Source organism: Chelonia mydas, chromosome 6 (genome assembly GCF_015237465.2).
Source record: "Chelonia mydas isolate rCheMyd1 chromosome 6, rCheMyd1.pri.v2, whole genome shotgun sequence".
NCBI classification, from domain to species: domain Eukaryota; kingdom Metazoa; phylum Chordata; order Testudines; family Cheloniidae; genus Chelonia; species Chelonia mydas.
In genome coordinates, this window is record NC_051246.2 from 69936348 (window position 1) to 69955580 (window position 19233).

The 19233-nt window shown below is 46.1% G+C and overlaps 1 protein-coding gene across 5 annotated transcripts in view; it reads left to right on the forward strand.

Moving 5' to 3' along the window:
- Positions 1-19233, forward strand: part of TTBK2 (tau tubulin kinase 2) — a 220226-nt gene that overhangs the window by 35882 nt on the left and 165111 nt on the right. For all 5 annotated transcript variants that reach the window (XM_037900386.2, XM_043547834.1, XM_043547833.1 and 2 more), the window contains exon 2: positions 2946-3105. In XM_037900386.2, coding sequence (XP_037756314.1) covers positions 3037-3105 — 69 coding nt within the window. In that variant the 5' untranslated portion in view covers positions 2946-3036. The remainder of the gene's footprint in view (positions 1-2945; positions 3106-19233) is intronic.

Consider the following 19233-nt stretch of genomic DNA (forward strand, 5'->3'; position numbering starts at 1 on the left):
TTTAGAGTAGGTTTACCTGACAGTGCTGAAAGCAAAAACTCCATGCTAGGGTCTCAAGGTTGCTTGTACAAGTACAGTTGAAACCATGTTAGCAGTGGTGGAAAATTTTTGTAAAAGGTTCCTAATGTAGACAAGGCTACTGGGGCTGTTTGAAAAGACCAGTTGAATCAGGGAGATTGTAATAAACTTTTAAAAACGCGCACACACAATTACCTACCAAGAAAACCAGTCTCACAAATTGGGAAAGGATGAAATTATGCGTGTGGGTGGGAAAAACTTCCCATTGTATGATTTGAGGGTATATGTCTCCCAAATTTTTTCAGAGTTGTGCAAATTCTTACTTCTGAGGGCGTGCTGCGCCAAAAAATTAAACATTCTACGCACAATATTTTAAAATTTTGCAAGTTTTATTTGTCAATAAATAAATGCAGAGGCTCCAGCATGCCAGTGGGGAGCACATGCCACATGACTGTATGAAGGTGGGAGATCACACTGCAGCCTCCACACCCCCGGGACACGGACTCAGTGGTGAGGCTGCACTCGACCCCGATACAGCACAAGGCCTGGGCCTACCCCAGAAACACCCTGGGACCCTGCCCCTCTGCACTAGGCACACCAGGTGTGGGGCAGGCAGGCTCAACCAGGCAGGATCCAGCTGTGGAAGGGCTCAGGGTGGGAGGATTCTGTGTGGGACAGTCTGGATGCCCGCAGCTCAGTGGGGGGCAGGGTGGTGGTGGTCTAGGTGTGGGAGGATCTGGATGCACAGAGGCTTGTTGGGGGGGTTCCAGATGCAGGGGCAATGGGACTCTGCGGAGGCTTCCAGGTGCAAGTGGTTGGGGCTCAGCAGAGGGAGCTGGTTGTGGGGGTCTCTGCAGGGGGGTCTGGGTGCTGGGGGCGTGGGGCTTGGTGGGGTAAGGGTCTGGGTGCAGCTACTTGGGAGTTGGTGGTATGAGGGTCTGAGTGTAGGGGTGCAGGGGGGGTGGGGCTCTGGAGAAAGGGGGTCTGGGTGCAGGGGGGCTCCAGGTGCAGGGGTTGAGGTTCAGTGGGGTGGGATTCGGGTATGGAGGGCTAGGGGGGTTCTGGGTGTATGGAGTGAGGCTTGGTGGTCGTGTCTGGGTCTGGGAGGTCTGAATGCATGGGGGTTGGGTGGATGGGTGAGCAGCTCCCCTGCACAATGACCCCTCCCCTTGCAGCTGAGGAGTGATGGGGCCGGAAGCAGGGGAGGATGCTGAGCTTTTCTGCAGCAGGGGGAGGTTTCTGGGGGTGGGTCTGACACAGCCCCAGCTACTCCTTGCTGGGGAAGAGGAAGTCCCATCTTCTCCTGCCTCCATCCCAGCCAGGAGTAGCAGCTGATTCCGGCTCAGGGTAGAAGCCACTGGCTGGGGTGTCCCTGCAGTGATTTATGTCTCCATGGGTTACTTCAGGTGCCTGCAACAATGTACCTGTACAGCTAGGGAGTGGTGCATGACTGCTCTTGCTGCTTCCCTTTGCTTCCCTGTAAGAAAATCATTTTTTCTGCAGGGAAGCAAAGAAATCTCTGGGGGACATGAATTCTGCCCACACGCAGTGGTGCAGAATTTCCCCAGGAGTAAAATTCTAAGCTGTAATGAACAGGGAAGGGGTTTTAAAAAATTCCATCTTTTTTTCTGTAACCTTTGAAAAAATTCTCTTGCCAAACCATAGTAGCAGCAAATGTGGGAACTGGCCCTCACTTGCCCATTCATCTGAATGAGGCGTTAACTTCAAAGCCTACTTGGGAACATTACCATTGTTCTGTTAAGGACAAAGAAACAAAAAATCAAAACTTCAGACAAATACTAAGTTAAATGTGCACAACAACAACGTGTTAAAACAATCCTAAAATATATGTAGGAGTGGCAAGTTTAGACCAGGAAATAGGTTGTGCTTAAAAAATGTAAACATAATTTTGCACCTCAGGTAGACACAGGGGTTGTGTACAAAGGAAAGTAATACTGGTATAAGCTAAGGTGTGAATTTAAACCACAGAACTATATTGGTGTAACTCCCCATGTTGACACAGTTATTCTGATATAAGAGGGCCTTTTTGTTTTAGCTTATAGCTGATCTTTGGAAGAGTTTAAACTAAACAAAAAAAATGTGATTCTTATTCTGAAATAAGTGTGTCCACTGGGGGAGTTAAGCTGGTATAGCTATACTATAAGTGTAGACAAGCCCATAATTTATGAACTTCAAAAACATATTAGCTCATCATGGTTGATCAGATGGGGAACCATTGATTTCATTGGGAATTGGACTGGGCTCCAAGATACCACATTTATATCACTGTATAAAAATCTAAGATAGATAAGATCACCAAAAGTCAATAAATTCATAAATTAAACTGGCTGCCTTGTTCATGCTTAGAATTTTTTCATACTTGTATTTTTCTGGCTAACTGTGCAGTTTAATTTGTACTGTTAAATCATAATTTTATATACACAAACACACCATCAGGCATAATATACATGATGTCCAACAGTGTAGAACTGTAACTTCTTAATTTTAGCTTCTTTAATTTCCCCAATATTTTTGTGTGCGACTTTTAATTGTGCAACTTTAAAGTTATATTTAAATGCAATTTGTTTGCATTTAATGGTGATTTATAGCCATTTCAAACTCCCAGTATATTCTGATTGCTACAGAATATAACTTGTTTTCGGCTCTTGGCTCCCTTAAAATGGTTTCTGTCCATTAAATATCATTTTAGAGGTAGACTTGGGTTAGTTCCAGGTAGAGTTGGCTAAAATCCATTTATAAAAAAAAAATAGGGATTTTTTTGTAGTCAAACTTCTGTTAATTGGAAATTTTCTAAATTTAGTTTTTCTACATCAGAATGGCCTAGCTCAAGTCTGTTAGATTAGGAATGCTTTTGGGGCCCATGCATTAATTAATGACACCTGATGTGCTGCTATTTGTTTTTCTAGCCTCAGGTTAAATGGAATCCACCTCTGGGAGCTGGATGATCGGTACTGACAGAGACTCATCATAGCAGCTCCACCACATCTGGAGATTGCAATGAGTGGGGGAGGGGAGCAGCCAGACATCCTCAGTGTGGGAATCTTGGTCAAAGAAAGATGGAAAGTGGTGAGTATGTCTTGCTTTCATTTCTTCAATTTAAAAAAAAAAAAAGATCTTTGAGGTGGTTTTTGCTTAGTACCAAAATGTATATTTATCTGCCCGTACCAGATTCCTCATAAGTCTGATGCCCTTCCCTTTTATTGGACTTCTTCACTAATGCTTGCACTGCACTATCACAAAGCCCCAGCCTCTAATGGAAAATACACTGAATTACCTGATCTCATTTTAAAATGAAGTTCAGTTTTGCATGGATTTAAGAGGTTTTCCCTGGTTATCAGGATCTGAAAAAGCTTGTTTAAACCCAACTGCAAAAACCATTTATGACCAAAGGGCCAGATTCTGATCTCAGTTAAAAAGGTTTAAATCCTGGGTGAACTCCGGTTACCTCTGTTGTTTTAATGCAGTTTAACTGTTACTGAGCACAGAAGGTGGTAATAAATTCATAGTTACTTTAAAATCCATCATGGAAAAATATTTCCGACAGTCTGTGTCCAGTCCACACTGACTAGGGAAAGTACCTTAAATCTCAGTTAGGCTGATTCTGGTTTTATAACCAAGTTCTGTCTAACACGGATTGTTAACCCAGTATATGTAAATGGGGCCTAAGATACAACCTTTGGAAAACAAATACATTTAACGTTGTAAAGAAGCATTGTTAAGAAAGAGAGCAATTTAATGTATAGGATGTATCTAGCAGTAGTTTTAAATCGGATCATATTCTATAAAAGAGTGTGGCCTGCCTCAATTCCCCCTTTGGTGAGGCAACAATGAGGTCACTTCAACTGTCTGGTCAAAGAGAAGACAAACACTGTACTTTACAGCAGTATATCTCCCTTTAATAAAGCCTTCCGGAAGGAGCACTTGTATGGTGGTTTTATAGGCTCTTATTTTAAAGCGCAGACAAAACTTAATAGTCCCAAAACAAAAGTATCTGGGTTCTAGCAGCAGCTCCTTCTGCTGTAAGGCATCAGGCTTCTTTACTCCCTAGAGCAGTGGTTTTCAAACTTTATTTCTGGGGACCCAGTTGAAGAAAATAGTTGATGCCCGCAACCCAGCAGAGCTGAGGATGAGGGGTTTAGGGTGTGGGAGGGGCTCAGGGCTGGGGCGGAAGGTTGGGGTGCAGGGGTGAGGGCTGTAGGGTGGGTCTGGGAATGAGGGGTTCAGGGTGTGGGAGGGGGCTCTGGGCTGGGGCAAGGGGTTTGGGGGTGGGGGTGTAGGCTCTGGGGTGGCACCAGGGATGAGGAGTTTGGGGTGCAGGAAGGGGTTCCAGGTTTGGGGGGACGCAGGGCTGGGGCAGGGGATTGGGGTGCAGGGTTGGGGCGTGGACTTACATCTGGCGGCTCCCAGTCAGCGGTGTAGCTGGGGTCCAGAGGCAGGCTTCCCGTCTGTCCTGGCACTGCGGACTGTGCCGTGCCCTAGAAGCGGCCAGGAGCAGGTCCAGCTTGTAGGTGGAGGCATGCAAGTGGCTTTGTGCGACTCTCACCTGCAGGCAACCCCCCTCGCAGTTCCCATTGGCCGGCCAATGATTTTGGGGGGGGGGCGGGGGGGCAGGGAGAGGGGAAGAAGTGTCCCCAGTTCAATGCTCGGGGCGGGGGCAGCGCACGGAGCCCCGTGGCCCCCCCCGCCTAGAAGCCGGACCCACTGCAGGCCACTTCCAGGGCGCAGTGTGGTGTCGAAACAGGTAGGCACTAGCCTTCCTTAGCTGGGCAGCACCACCAACGGGACTTTTAATATCCCGGTCTGTGGTGCTGACCAGAGTGACCCAGCACCTGACATGTTGTGACCCAGTACTGGGTTGCCGCTCGAAGTTTGAAAAACGCTGACCGAGAGAGTTTTTGCAGTATTACCCCTGCTTGTTTAGGGTCTTTCACAGGCCACCCTGCCTGGAGAGTTTTGTAATCAGCTCACTGTTCCTGCTTTAAGAGCACGGTTTCTGCCTGACTTAATCTTCCTAGGAGCTCCTCTCTTCCAGAGCTTCGTTTCTCCAGAGGAGCCTTGTCTGCAGCTCAGGTCTCCCAAGCCTTTTATTAGGCCCAGGAGCTCCTTACTTAACTGCCTTTGAGCCACTTAGTTAATCCCCAGGAGGATCCTTTCCTTCAGCCTGCCACAGGTAGGCTGGGCATCTGACCCACCCCTTAAAGGCCAGTCCTGTGACACAGATATAATTATGAGATAGGGACTGCCTAAAGCTCTAAAGTTTCTTGTGGGCAACTCCTCCCTGTAGCTGCTAATGTTCATGTTTTGGGGTAGGAAATTCAGCTAATTTACTCTTTGCACTCAGGATTTCCCTGCAAAATGTGCCAGTGAAAAAGGCAGTGAGGGCAAATTTCAGAATTACCAAACTGCTTTTGTGATGTAGAATCCTTCACTTGACTACTAGGAACTGACTTTTTTTGCTGTGCGAATGCAGTTTTTAATTTTAAAAAATTGTACTTCCAGGAGGTGGAGGGAAGCCTGGTTTTTACATTTATGGTGGCAATATAAATGCTGTTCCTGATTTTTCGGGGGGGAGGCCAGGGGAGGAAGTGTCCCCAGTTCAATGCTTTTCTTTCCCTTGGGAAAATCCCAGAATTTGTTGCCTGAAATAATTCATTGTGTGTCTCTAAACATGTAGAAAATGGTACATCTGGGAGTTAGGTAAAAATCTGCAGTAGAAGTACATTTTATGAGAATTTTTGATGACTGTATTTTGCTCTTTTTAATCACATAGAGTAGTCACAAACATTGTGTGTAATCCAGCAGCAAAAACCTATGTTAATTCAGAGTTCAGGTTGCTTGTTAGTGTGTTGTCCACTTGCAAAAAGTTGAGTTGAGCAAACCCTGAATTTCTAAAAGCCAGGGCATGGCCAACCTTACCGCTGCATGTCCTGGTTTTTAGAAATTTTAATTCTGCTCAACTCAGCTTTCTGCAAGAGGATGACACCACCAAACAAACTTAACTCTGCATTAGTGTGGTTCTTTTCTGGTTCAAACATTTAGGAAATTAATGGCAAAGATATATTGTTGGTAGGAGTTAGTAATCTTATACGTATCGTGTCCTGCAATTTGCATAGTGAGCCAGCCAACCCCCTCTTCCTTCCCCTTCTCCAATCCCTCCCCCCAGTCAGCTGGGACACACCAGCCCTGTTTCGGCATATCTTTCCAGCTATGCCCCTTCCATTTCTCTTCATTCCCCCCTCCAACCTGGCCTCCTTCCCACTACTGTACCCACCCACCCCCTGCCTTAAGCCGGAAATGCATCTTCCTGAAGTCTTTACTTCCTGATATACAAATTGTTTCTGTTGCAGTTATTCCCCCAACTCACATAGAGAGTCTGGAGTTAAGGACAGCCTGTTACAGTGGAATGGTATTCCTGGTTGTGTTTCAGAATGGTTGGAAGGTGGAGTTTGTGTCAGGGCCAGCAAGAGAAATCGGACATGGTTTCTGTTCCAAAATACTGACAGTTTTATGTTTGACAGAAAGTTCCTCTGACACCTATCCAGTAGATAGACTACATATGTGAAAAACAGCAAGGTGTCAGAGCTTATAATTTTTCTGTGACACACTACACATTTTTTGCTCAACCATGAACACTCCAAGTTCCCGATTTAATGTTCTTCCAACACTTATTAATGACTTTCACATTGACACTGTACAATCAGTTATGCAGACATTCAGCCATATCACAGAAAACAATAGCATTTCCTAAATACAAATCTGTGATGTGGTCCCAATCTGCACTCATACACTGTGTGAGGTGTACAGCCAGATCATATCTGCCAAAGGGAATCACAGCAACGTCTGGTAGATCACAATGTCTTAAGTCACTGGTTATGTGCTGCAGAGTGGGCAAAACATGATGCCAACACGAGCCACCTCTTTCCGCTCAAAGCAGGCCGTAGTCCATAATCTCCATGTTTTAGTGTACTCCTTGCTGGTCTGCAAACTTCTGCAATCTCATGATCCAAATATCATCCAGAATCCACATGTTGGCAACCTTGTCAGCACACACATTTCTTTTCCCTCAGAGAACAAGGGACCTGCACTGTCAGTTCCAAATCTACGTGTTATATGTCTTTGGAAACATCACATTAATCTGCCCTTTGATCAGGAAATAGCCACTTGCCCTCCCCTTCTCCCCCCTCCAGGGCGAGTAAAATAATATTCTCAAACAACCAATTCAATTTCTGCCTACCAGCTGCCCTAATTTCCTGTCCCCTCTGTAGCTGCAACACCTCTTCTTGTCTCTCACTCTCCCCAAGTCGTCTATTTTCGGCTCTTGCCCATCCAATACAACAAAAATGTTGGTTAGATCACCTGCTGACTGTTATGCTGTGTTCACAGAAAATCTCCCCATAAAATGAAAACAAGTTGTATTTTATCAGTGACAACTTGTAGCAAGCAACATTAATTAAATCTTTATTGCATAGCTGTACAAAGGCTCGAACTAGAAACATCAATGGCAGGGATCAGTGGCATTGGTACATTCTCTTGAACTACCCAGGCAAGCGTAAAAGGGCAGAATCCTTCAAGAGTGCGCATCTACATGAGGAAAGAAGTGAATGTGTTCTTAGTTTGGGTCCCCAAAGATTTAATGGGTACCATATACTACATTTGGTAAAACCCAACGGATTGAGACCAGTTTGACCTTCATCCCATCAGTAGTTAGATCTGTACCAAAAAACCTCCATCTAGAAACTTTTTGAAAAATGGTTATTTTTTTTAGGCTTATATCTCCTCAACCCCTGGCTCAAGTGACCCCAACTTTGGGTTACTAATCCTACTCTGCACCCTCCACAGGCACACCACATTTCAAAGGAATCCGACTAAGCATGTCGATTTTAGAGGACTTAGAAAGGTCGACCTTTAAACAGAAGTTATGATTCAACCTTAACTAGAATGGTGCTGCTGCGCCATCATAATTATAAGGAATTTCAGAAGATCACCAGATTTTAAAAAACTTGTTTAAATTCCATTTGCTTTGTTTTTAATCAATGAAGGCAAGGGAGAATATTTCTAAGTGTGACTATATTTTAAAAAGTGGCTATAAAATGATGTTATCAGTGTTGTCTCAATCACATCTTATCTAATTGCCTGCTTTGAAAACGCAATATGAGATGTGAAGGTCAAGCTGGTTCTTCTTTGGGTGATTGGACATGTGCAGCCCATGCGCAGTCACTGGAAATTTTCCTCTCAGTGATACCTGTTGGGGAGGCTTGAGCACACTCTGCTGTTTCACACTGTTGATATTGGTATAAAGGGTCCAGCCAACCCTGAGACCCCTCAGTTCCTTCTTCACACCCATGACAGTCACTGGAACTGGAACTCTTTTGGCTTTAGCAAGTATTCTTAGTGGACTGTGTTCTCCTGTATTTTACTGTCAGTAGGGTTGTTAAGGTTTTTAGTGTTTAGTTAGTTAGGTTTTTAGTGTTTACTCCGAGGGTTTCGGTCAGTTCCCAGTGCCAAGGGATGCCTTGGTCACTGGGCTTCAAGCCCCGTGTTTTCTGCAGTAAGGCTGTGCCCATGAGTGTCTTGCACTCCAGTTGCTTGAAGTGCCTTGGGGAAGCTCATATTAGGAAGTGCTACCAAATTTGCAGGGACTTTAAGCCTCGCATGAAGAAAGATCATGAAGCCAGGCTAAAGTTTCTACTCATGGAGATGGCTTTGAGACTTCCATCTGAGCCAGGTTAGTCAGACTTGGCACCAAGTGGCTTGGTGTTGGTAAGGAGTGTGCCTCCTATTGTGCCTGAGTCTCAAGACCATTCACCATCCCCAGTACCTAAAAAGAGGCGTAAGAAGCAGACTGTTGAAAGGGGGAGATACCCAGCATCAAAGTCTGCTAGGCATGAGGATACAGTTTTCTTCTCTGCTTTGGTACCACAGAAGATGGCACCACTGACTCTGCAGTTTTTGTCAAATCTGGAACCAGAAGGAGCTCCTTCCGCATCCATGGCACAACACCTATCTCAGTACCAACCACACTGGAGGCATCTGCGGCTGCCAGAGACTTCCTGATTCTGTCATTGCTGGTAGTAGTACAAGGGTTGATGCTTTTGGTGCTGGTGAACATAGGAGAACAAGCAGGTTTCCTACAGCGCTCAGTACTGTGCCAGTTTCATGTACCTTTGATGGCTTGCCCTTTGATACTGTCAAAGGGAAAACCCGAGATGCTCACTTCTCTGTGGGCCTCTCCACCTTGGCACCCATTGCTGGCACAATCTGAAACAGCTCCTCCATAGTCAGTGGAAGGAGAGTTGTCATCTTCCAAATCTGAGGTTGGGTCCTAAATTACTTGTCCTCAGAGAGCTCTTGCTATATCTTCTCCAGATGTTTCCACCCTTCCATGGATCCAGTCACAGGAGTAACATTGAGTGGTTGGCCAGGAGGTCACTGGGGGACTAAGCCTGTCCACTGGTATTTGTGGAATCTGTGGGGCTTCCCCCCATTTTGATGATAATCCAGGCACTCCTACTGAGTGACATTGGAAAGTCATGCAGCACCAACCCACAGGGCCGCACCCGTTCCTGATTCCGGTAATGAACTCTGTACTGGACATCAAGAGCTGGCTCAACAGGACCCGGCAGATCAAAAAATGGAGGAAAAGCATCTGCAGCCATTGATCCTCACACTGTCTGATCAGTATTTTAGCCACTGCTGGTTCTTGCAGGTGGCCCTGCCTCTCAATGGGACCATGATGGAACTAGTTTAAGGGGCTGTGGCAGTCCCCTGCTTCCCTTCCTCCCTGCTTCAAAAAGGGCTGAATGCAAGTATTTTGTACCTGCTCAAGTTTGAATTCCTTTACACACACCCCCTTCCCCCCCCACCCTCGGTTCCCTACTAGAATCTGGTGCCAATGAGTGGGAAAGGCAAGGGGCATCAGGGCACAACTCCAGAATCAAAAGATACCCCCCCGCAAAAAAAAAAATGACACGATTGGTAGGAAAGTTTATTTTACTGGGGAGGTTGCATCTCAGGACTGCACACCAGCATGCATTTTTGGATAGGTATGACTTTAATGTATGGGACTCCATGCTAAATGTAAAGACATGCTCCAGAAAATGGTAGGCAGGAGTTCTTCTCAGTAGTGGATGAGGGAAAATCAGTGGCAAGGGCCTGGCTGCAAGCTGCTCTGGATGCGGCTGGCTCAGCTGCCATGTCCGTGGGTTCAGCAGTGGACAAGCATAGGAGTTCCTGGTTGCAGTTCTCTGGGCTCCCACAGGAGGTTCAACGGACTGCAGAACCTGCCCTGCAGATGCGTTTTTTTCCGCCTTCTAATCTGCAGTAACCTCAGGGATGGAGATGATAGGGGGAGTGTAGAAACATTCTACACTCTACGATTCTGGGGGGACTGCATGGTCATCTGTGCTGCTGAGTGCTGCTGAGTTCGCCATGCTGACCAAACAGGAAATGAAATTCAAAAGTTCCCAGGGCTTTTCCTGTGTACCTGGCTAGTGCATCGGAGTTCAAAGAGCTGTCCAGAGTGGTCAGAATGGAATACTCTGGGATAGCTCCTGGAGGCCAATACCGTCGATTTGCGTCCACACTACCCCAAATTCGACCCAGCAAGGTCGATTTTAGCGCTACTCCCCTCGTCGGGGAGGAGTACACAAGTCAATTAAAGAGCCCGTTAGGTCAGCGGAACGGGTTTGGTTGTGTGGACGCATTCATTTTAAAATCGACCTAACGCAGCTAAATTCGACCTAACCCCACAGTGTAGACCAGGCCTAAGGGGGGGGACGGGGGACGGGGAATGTCACAATTTTTTTTGGAAGTCCAAAGGGTGTTGCCAGCATAAAAAGGTTGAGAAACACTGGGTTAAAGGACTCAGGGGCAACTCTAAAGCCCCTTGGATTGTACACTCCAGCCCCTTCCAAGAAGCCCTTCAGCCTCAGCAACCCCTCCAGTAGTCTGCTTTAGCTTTCCAACAGGAGCGGCAGAGAAAGGAGAGTAGAGGTGTTAGGCATAGATCACCTTCTCCTTATACCTCTGCATCAATGCCTGCCCCCCGAGACATCCAGCGGGTTCTAAGCAGGCATTTTGATGGGATGCTTGAGCATGCAGTACCAGTTCCCAGGATTCCAAACTCTTTTCCTTTGCTTGCAAACAGGCTTTCCCATTTCTTCAGTGTTTGGTCCAGTATTTCTGTGGTCCATTGGATGTTGAGCACTGTAGAAGTAGAATACAGTCTCCAGTTTATTTCTACCCCGCCTTTCCACCTTCCCTCCCTCCCGATCCCTCTTCCGAGATCCCCTTTCACAAAGAACTTCTGGTCCAAGAGCTTCAGTCTCTCCTTTACATCAAAGTCATAGAGGAGGTTCCTCAGAATTTAAGAGGGAAGTGTTTCTACTCTCATTTTTTCCTAATCCCAAAAGCCAAGGGAGGTCTCAGGTCTATTTTTTAGATCCATGTCAGCTCAACAACTGTCTCAAAAAGATAACAGTTCACATGGTCACCCTGGCATCCATTATTCCTTCTCGGTATCCTGGAGACTGGTTTGGCATCTTCAGTTCAAGAGACATCATCTTGATGTTGGTATATCAAGAGCACAGAAAGTTCCTCATATTTGTAGTGAAGCACACACATTACCAGTTCATAGTGCTTCTGTTTGGCCTGTCTGCAGCTTCTCAGGTGTTCACAAAATGCATGGCCATGGTAGCAGCGTTCCTTGGCAGACTAGGAATGCAGGTCTGTCCTTACCAAGATGATTGGCTAGTCAGGGGCTGGTCCAAAGCTCAGGTTATATCCAGCATTCAACTCATTTAGTCAGCCTTCAAGGCCTTAGGCCTGCTGATCAATGCAGACAACTGTATCCTTTGCCCAGAATAGATAATAGAGTTTATAGGGGCTGTGTTGGACTCAATACAGGCCAGAGCGTTTTTCCCAGAATTGATATTTCAATCTGTTTGATTGTTTGAGACTGGATGAATCTTGAGATCTGTCACAACAGCCTGAAACTGTAAAAGACTCCTAGGGCACGTGGCCTCATGCACATATGTAGTACAACATGTGAGGCTGCACCTCAGTGTACTTGCCAAGCCATCTTCATCTAGACAGTGTGCTCACGGTACCTTCATGGGTTCTAATTTTGCTGAACTGGTGGTTGTATCCTCTCAATGTTTGTTCGGGCATGCCTCCTTTAACCATTGATGATTCTGGTCTCAGATGCGTCAGCTCTAGGGTGGAGAGCTCACCTGGGGCTCCTCTGAGCTCAGGGTCTTTGGTCCTCGAGGAAGCTCGCTCTTCGTATCAACGTCAGAGAGCTCATGGTGATTCGTCTTCCCTGTCAGGCTTTCCTTCCTCATATCAGGGGGAGAAACCTGTTTTGTTCTTACAGACCACACTACAGCAATGTTTTACATCAACAGGCAGGGAGGGACTTGCTTGTCCCTCCTTTGTCTGGAAGCAGTTCACCTTTGGGAATTTTGTATAGCCCATTCATTCAACCTTGATGTCTCTCACCTTCCAGGGGTGCAGGACATCGTAACAGACCACATGAGCAGGTCATTTTCCAGTTACCAAAACTGGTCTCTTTGCCTGGATGTAGCCAGGAGCATTTTTCCAGCAGTGGGGGACTCCCCAAATAGACCTATTTACGAACAGGTACAAAAGAAAATGTCACCAGCCTTCTGTTACCCTGGGCAGAAAAGCTTTACTACGCTTTTCCCCCAATCCCACTTCTGTGCAGAGCGCTGCTAAAGATACAGCAGAACTACACCCAGGTTATTTTAATAGCCCCAGTGTGGCCCCGCCAACACTGGTTCTCTACTCTACTGATCCAGTCTCACTCCCTTTGCACCCTGATTTGATCTCTCAGAACCACGGTTGGCTGCTCCACTCTAACCTGCAATCCAAGTCATTTAACGGCATGGGAACGCTATGGTTAAATTCCAGAGTGCAGGCTTGCTTGGAGCAATTTCATTAGATCTCACTAAGTAGCAGAAAGCCCTCCACCAGGGCTACTTTCCTGTCAGAATGGAAGAGATTTTGTCTAGGCTTGTCAAATTGGAGTCTTGCTGATGCATTCGGGCATCCAACATATACTTGACTGTCTGCTGCACCTGAAACAGCAAGACTGAGCAGTTTCTTTTATCAGGGTTCACCTGGCAGCCATATCAGCTTTCCAACTTCACATGGATAACTGTTTTTTGTTTTTTCTAAATCCATGACAATTAGATTGATTAAAGGCCTGGAAATATTATACCCTCGATTAAAGGGAGCCCATTCGCCCTTGGGACTTAAACTTGAGTTTGTCTAAATTTGTGGGACTACGATTTGAGCCTTCAGCAGCAGTGTGCTCCTTACTGCACCTTTTGTACAAGGTAGTTTTCCTAATTGCTATCATTTCTGCTAGAAGGGTCTCTGAACAGGGTCATCTGGTCCACCGTACACAGGCTTTTTTAAAGATAAAGTGTACTTATGCCCTCATTGATATTTTCTCACTAAGATAGTTTCAGATTTTCATATCAATCAATTTACTTACCTGAATTTTGCTTAAAACCACATTCAAATAAGGATGAGCAATGTCTATACACATTAGATGTTAGACAAGCACTGGCGTTCTATGTAGACAGGATTAAACCATTTCAGCGGTCCACCCAACTGTTCGCGGCTGTAGCAGACAGAATGAAAAGTCTTCCTATCTATTCACAGAGAATTTCATCTTGGATAACTTCTTGTATCCATGCTTGTTATGATCTGGAAAGTGTTTCACCACCAGGTAAGCTGACTGGTCACTCCACAAGATCCACAAGCATTCTCAACGGCCTTCGTAGTGCAGATCCCTATCCTGGACATTTGCAAAGCAGCAACCTCATAATTAGTGCGCACTATCACACAATACTCTAGAGATTATGCCAAATTTATTTGAGCTATACTACAGTCTGTGTGTACATGAATTCTGATTCCTCCACCTATTTAACTGCTTGGAATTTTCACCAGGAGTGGAATGCACATGTGCAATAACTTGAAGAAATAAAAATGGTTACTAATCTTCCATAACTGTTGTTTTTGGAGATGTGTTGCACATATCCATTCCACGACCTGCCGCCCTGCTTCTCTATATAGGAGTTTCTGGAAAGAAGGAACTGAGAGGGCTCGGAATTGGCTAGGCCCTTTATATCTGTGTCAACACAGGGCACTCGAGCCACCCCAGCAGGAAAAATTTCTGGGGACTGTGCACAGGGTGCGCACACAGCAAGAGTGGAATGATCATGTGCAACACATCTTGAACAATAACAGTTACAAAAGGTTAGTAACCATTTCATTTGATCTTCCTCATGCATAATTACTTCCATCCCAGAAGTCCTCTGTCCATAAGTGCCTCCCAGTGGTCTAACATCCCAAAGCCCTCTTTTAGCACCATTGCCTGAGTCATCTGTTGATCATCCTAATCTTGTTTTTCCTTCGCTCTCCTCGTCTGGGGACAGGGAGAATCTCACTGAAGATCACCTGAGCCTGCATTTCTTTAAGCATCTTCCCCAGCCTGGCATAGTCTCCCTTGATGCATTCCAGTGAGAATCTAGCTGTATCATTTGTTCCCATGTGAAGGACAATCAGTGGACCCTTTCCAGCTCCCATTAGGAATCTCTTCAGCCTCAGGTCAACATCCCATATCTTAGTTCTTGGCAGAGAGCACACCCATAGACGCAAAGATATTAAGGTCAGAAGGGACCATTATGATCATCTAGTCTGACCTCCTGCACAATGGAGGCCACCAAATGTCACCCACCCACTCCTGCAATAAACCTCTCACTTATGTCTGAGCTATTGAAGTCCTCAAATCATGGTTTAAAGACTTCAAGGTGCAGAGAATCCTCCAGCAAGTGACCCGTGCCCCATGCTGCAGAGGAAGGCGAAAAACCCCCAGGGCCTCTTCCAATCTGCCCTGGAGGAAAATTCCTTCCCGACCCCAAATATGGTGATCAGCTGAACCCTGAGCATGTTGGCAAGATTCTCCAGCCAGATACCCAGAAAAGAATTCTCTGTAGTAACTCAGATCCCACCCCATCTAACATTCCATCACAGGCCATTGGGCCTATTTACCATGAATAGTTAACATGATTTTGGCAATTAATTGATCTTTATCCCATCATACCATCTCCTCCATAAACTTATCGAGTTTAATCTTGAAGCCAGATAGGTCTTTTGCCCCTCTGTTCTCCGGATCAGCTCTGGTGACAGGCCTGTTGGTTCTTCTTAGTAGGGAGTCCCCAGTCACATAGACCTGCTTCTTCCTGGTGTTGGTGCGATTCTTCAATCTTTCCTCTTCTGTTCTTTCTGGCTACAAGTCCTCTCGTCTTTTGTTCTCACTTGCAATTTTCTGCAGTTTTCGATCATCCTGGACCTCCGAACTTTGGCTATCTCCATTGACTCTTCCCCTCTTCTTGTAGGACTAGCTGCTCTTCTCTTCTTCCTTGCCCTTCTACCTTCGGTTATTGCTTGCTGTGCCCCTTCTTCATTTTCCAACTCAGCAAACCAGTTGCTCAGCTCTATTTCTACTTCACTAGTTGGTCTTTTCCTCTGCCTGGTTCTCATAGTCACATGCTTCCATTGGCCATTTTCCTTATTCAGCAGTCTATCCTCACAGTTTTCCAGTCTAGCTTGCAGCTGCGAGTCTTGAGTTTTTCCTTCTGCCTCCTCTTGCCTTCCCTCCATCATCTGCCTGAATATTCTTCTTTTAGTTGGGGATTGGCCCTGCTTTGAGCAGGGGGTTGGACTAGATGACCTCCTGAGGTCCCTTCCAACCCTTATATTCTATGATTCTATGAAATCAGCTGTAGTCCTTGGACCTTCTCTTCCATCAGCTCTATCAGGAGGCACTTCTTACAAACAAACCACTTTTCAGGTACCTGCTCCAAGATAATGTACATGCTGCAGCTTCCATTTCCAGTCATCTTCACTGTCTCCTATTCCTTGGGTCACTACCACTGCTGCCTCTGTAGCTGTTATAGCCTTTCCACCTAAGCTCCTGACAAGGGGGGAAGAAAAAGACACGCACCACACACAAACCAAAAACTAAACACCACATACCCCCTCCCCCAAACTTCCCTTACAAACTCCCACTCAGACTCCCCTGTTTCCAGCTCTGTTTGCTGGCTCCTGTGCTGCTGGCTGGCTGCTTGGCTGCCTTTATAGCCCAACAGGAAGCCCTGCACCCGAATCAGGGGCTTTGCTGTGATCAAAGACTCTGCTTCTCTCACAGCCCACCACCCCCTTCCAGTTCTGCAAACTAAAAAAACTCCCCAAAAAAACCCAGTAAGCAAACAACCAAACTCTCACTCTCAAGAACCCACTCACTGCCCCTAAGGAACAGGGGCTTGCCTCACTTCTCCTCTAACCCGTCTCCACTCAAACTCCCCGGTTTCCAGCTCTGTTTGCTGGCTCCTGTGGTCACTGCTTCTGTTGCTGCCCCGACCCTGAGACCAAATCCCTGCCTCCTCACCTAGTTCCTACTCCTTGTCCCTGGTTCCTGCTGTTTCATCTTGCTCCGTATTCCTGCTACCACACCTTGTCCTTGCTGCTGTTACGACACCTTGTTCCTGGTTTCTCACCCTGACCCCTGTTGCTGGCTCCATCTTTGACTCTGTGTGATTTCTGACTCCAACTGTTGGTTACTCGTGGAGTGTCTTCCAGCTCTGACCCTGGTTCTGACCCTGGGTGTGGCTTTGGACTCTGGCTTGACCCTTGGCATAGTTTTGAACTCTGACTCTGTGTGACTTCCAGTTGAGACCCCAACTCCATCCTGGCTCCAGCCAGGCTCAGACTGATAGATCAGACTGCCCCGTTACAGGCCCTGACAGTCAGTGTACAGTAAAACTGTAAGAATATTTCATTACGGCACAAGTGCCCCTTCACAACATTTGTGAGTACCAGATGGCATAATTAAATTTCCATAGACAGATCTTGTTGCCTTTAGACCTTGCATTTCAGGCTGTGATTTGAACATGGGTTTCGCCTTTTCCCCTAGGATATTGAAGAGCACATCCATTGAACTGGTCTGCTTTATAGGTTTTGATGGCGTGAAAACCACTTAGTGGAAGAATTCTCTTGTAGGCTATTGTAGACTATTATTTACTAATAGCAAAATGGTCTGCTATCAAGTTTTGGATGCCCCACTATTCTTGCTGCTAGGATTCTGGTAGGAGCCAAGAAACGGAAGGAAACCAAATGGCAGTTGAGTAATATTGGAAAGATCTTATAAGAAGTGAAGTTTCCCCTGAAGCAAATAATAGTCCTGCTTTGAGATATTGTGCTTAAGCTATGAATATTGGTGGAATAATTTAAGCAACTGCTTATAATATAATGTTAATCATTACAGTCCTCATGCAATTCTCATTAGTTAATGGAAAGATCCATGTGACTGAGGGATAACTGTCCCATTTCAAAGGAGAAGCTTTAGAGCAAATAAACATTTATAACTTCCCATCAGAGATTTGTGTCTAATCACTGGCAAGTAAAGAGTTAATCCTGATAGTACAAGTTTAGTAAATTCTCCTTTAAATGCAGGTATTGATCTAACCCAGGGATCTCAAACTCAAATCACCACGAGGGCCACATGAGGACTAGTACATTGGCCCGAGGGCTGCATCACTGACACCTTTTCATATAGAGATACAAAAGCTGCCCCCCAGGCCCTGCCCCCACTCCACCCCTTCCATGAGGCCCCGCCTCTTCCCACCCCTTCCCTGACCCTATTCCAACCCCTTCCCCAAATCCCCGCCCCTGCCCTGCCTCTTCTCTGCCTCGTCCCCTGAGCACACGGCTCCTCGCTCCTCCCCCCTCCCTCCTGGAAAGCGCTAAGCAAAAGCTGCTACCTGGAGGTAAGCAGAGGAGCAGGGACGTGGCACACTGGAGGGGAGATGCGGGGGCGGCAGCTGAGGGGAGCTTGGTAGCCGCAGGAAATAACTCCGGGGGAGCGGGGGCGGGGAGCTTGGCGGGAGAGTTTGTTTGAGACCCCTGATCTAACCTATGGAGGTGCTGCCATTTAAATGTAATAAGAACAAATAAAACTGGGTTCTTAATTCTTTTAAATTAGCTCACTGTTATAGACATTATGTAAATAGACAGTATAATGAAACTTAATTGCTTGCATGGAGGCCTTGAAAAGTTTGCCAAGCAGTACTACTAGAAGCCAATATGAAAGATGAGGAGAAGTTGTCCTTTGGAATCCAGGTGGTAGTGCCCTACAGAGAAGCCCAGGCTTCTTGGCTTCTGAGAAATCTCTTGGCTTCTGAGAAGCGGGGAACAATTGTACATCGTTAAATAGTTTGTGAATTGCACAGAATTAAGACCTGTTCTCCCATGTCTGCTGCCTCTTTGCTTCTGGTGACATTTGCTCCAACCATGGCCCTCTATCCATCCCCAATGTTTTCACTTCCCTGAGCCTTCTCTGTCACCTCCTCTGTTTTTCTGGATACTCCTCCTCTAACCTCACTCCAGTTACCACTCTCCCATTTTCCTCTGGAAAAGTGCCTGCATGGTCTTTAAAATATCACTACCATCCATGACCTCTTCAGCTCTCATACCTTCTATCTCCTGGCACAGGAACTTGGATTCCCCTTTAAAATGTGCGTATCTTAACATATTTGAGTTAGTTTTAAATTTAATCTTAACTCTTCATTTTATGGTTTTGTGTGGTTTTGGGGATAATTGCAACCTTCTTGTAATGTTTTCTCCCCTTAAATTACTGATCTGTATTCTCCACCGTAAGTCCAGTTTAACATGGATTTTACCCAGGAATTACTTGTTTCTGGTGGCTCACTTGATGTGTTCTGCCCTTTGCAAACATCAATGGAAGCAAGATTCCCTGCCTCAAAGAGCTTCCCGTCTAAGAGAAGTAGACAAAGGGCAGAAGAAAGGGGTATAGTATACAAATGAAATGGGAGATTGATTCTGACAAGAAGTTTTAAAAAGTTAGACATATCTTCAGTTTCTTGTAGTCTGTGAGGGAGCAGAGAACTGGTACAGCAGGGGTTAAAGGAAAACTGCAGACAATGCCAGGCCTGGAGGGGGGAGATGGGCTCAGTTGGGGGCTGACAGGTGAGGAGGCAGGAACTCTGTTTGCCTGCCTGAAGGGACCGATCAGTGACCTGCCAACCAGCACAGTCACTGGAGGCAAGTATAAGGTGAGCCTGCAGATAAGCCCCAACTGCGGGG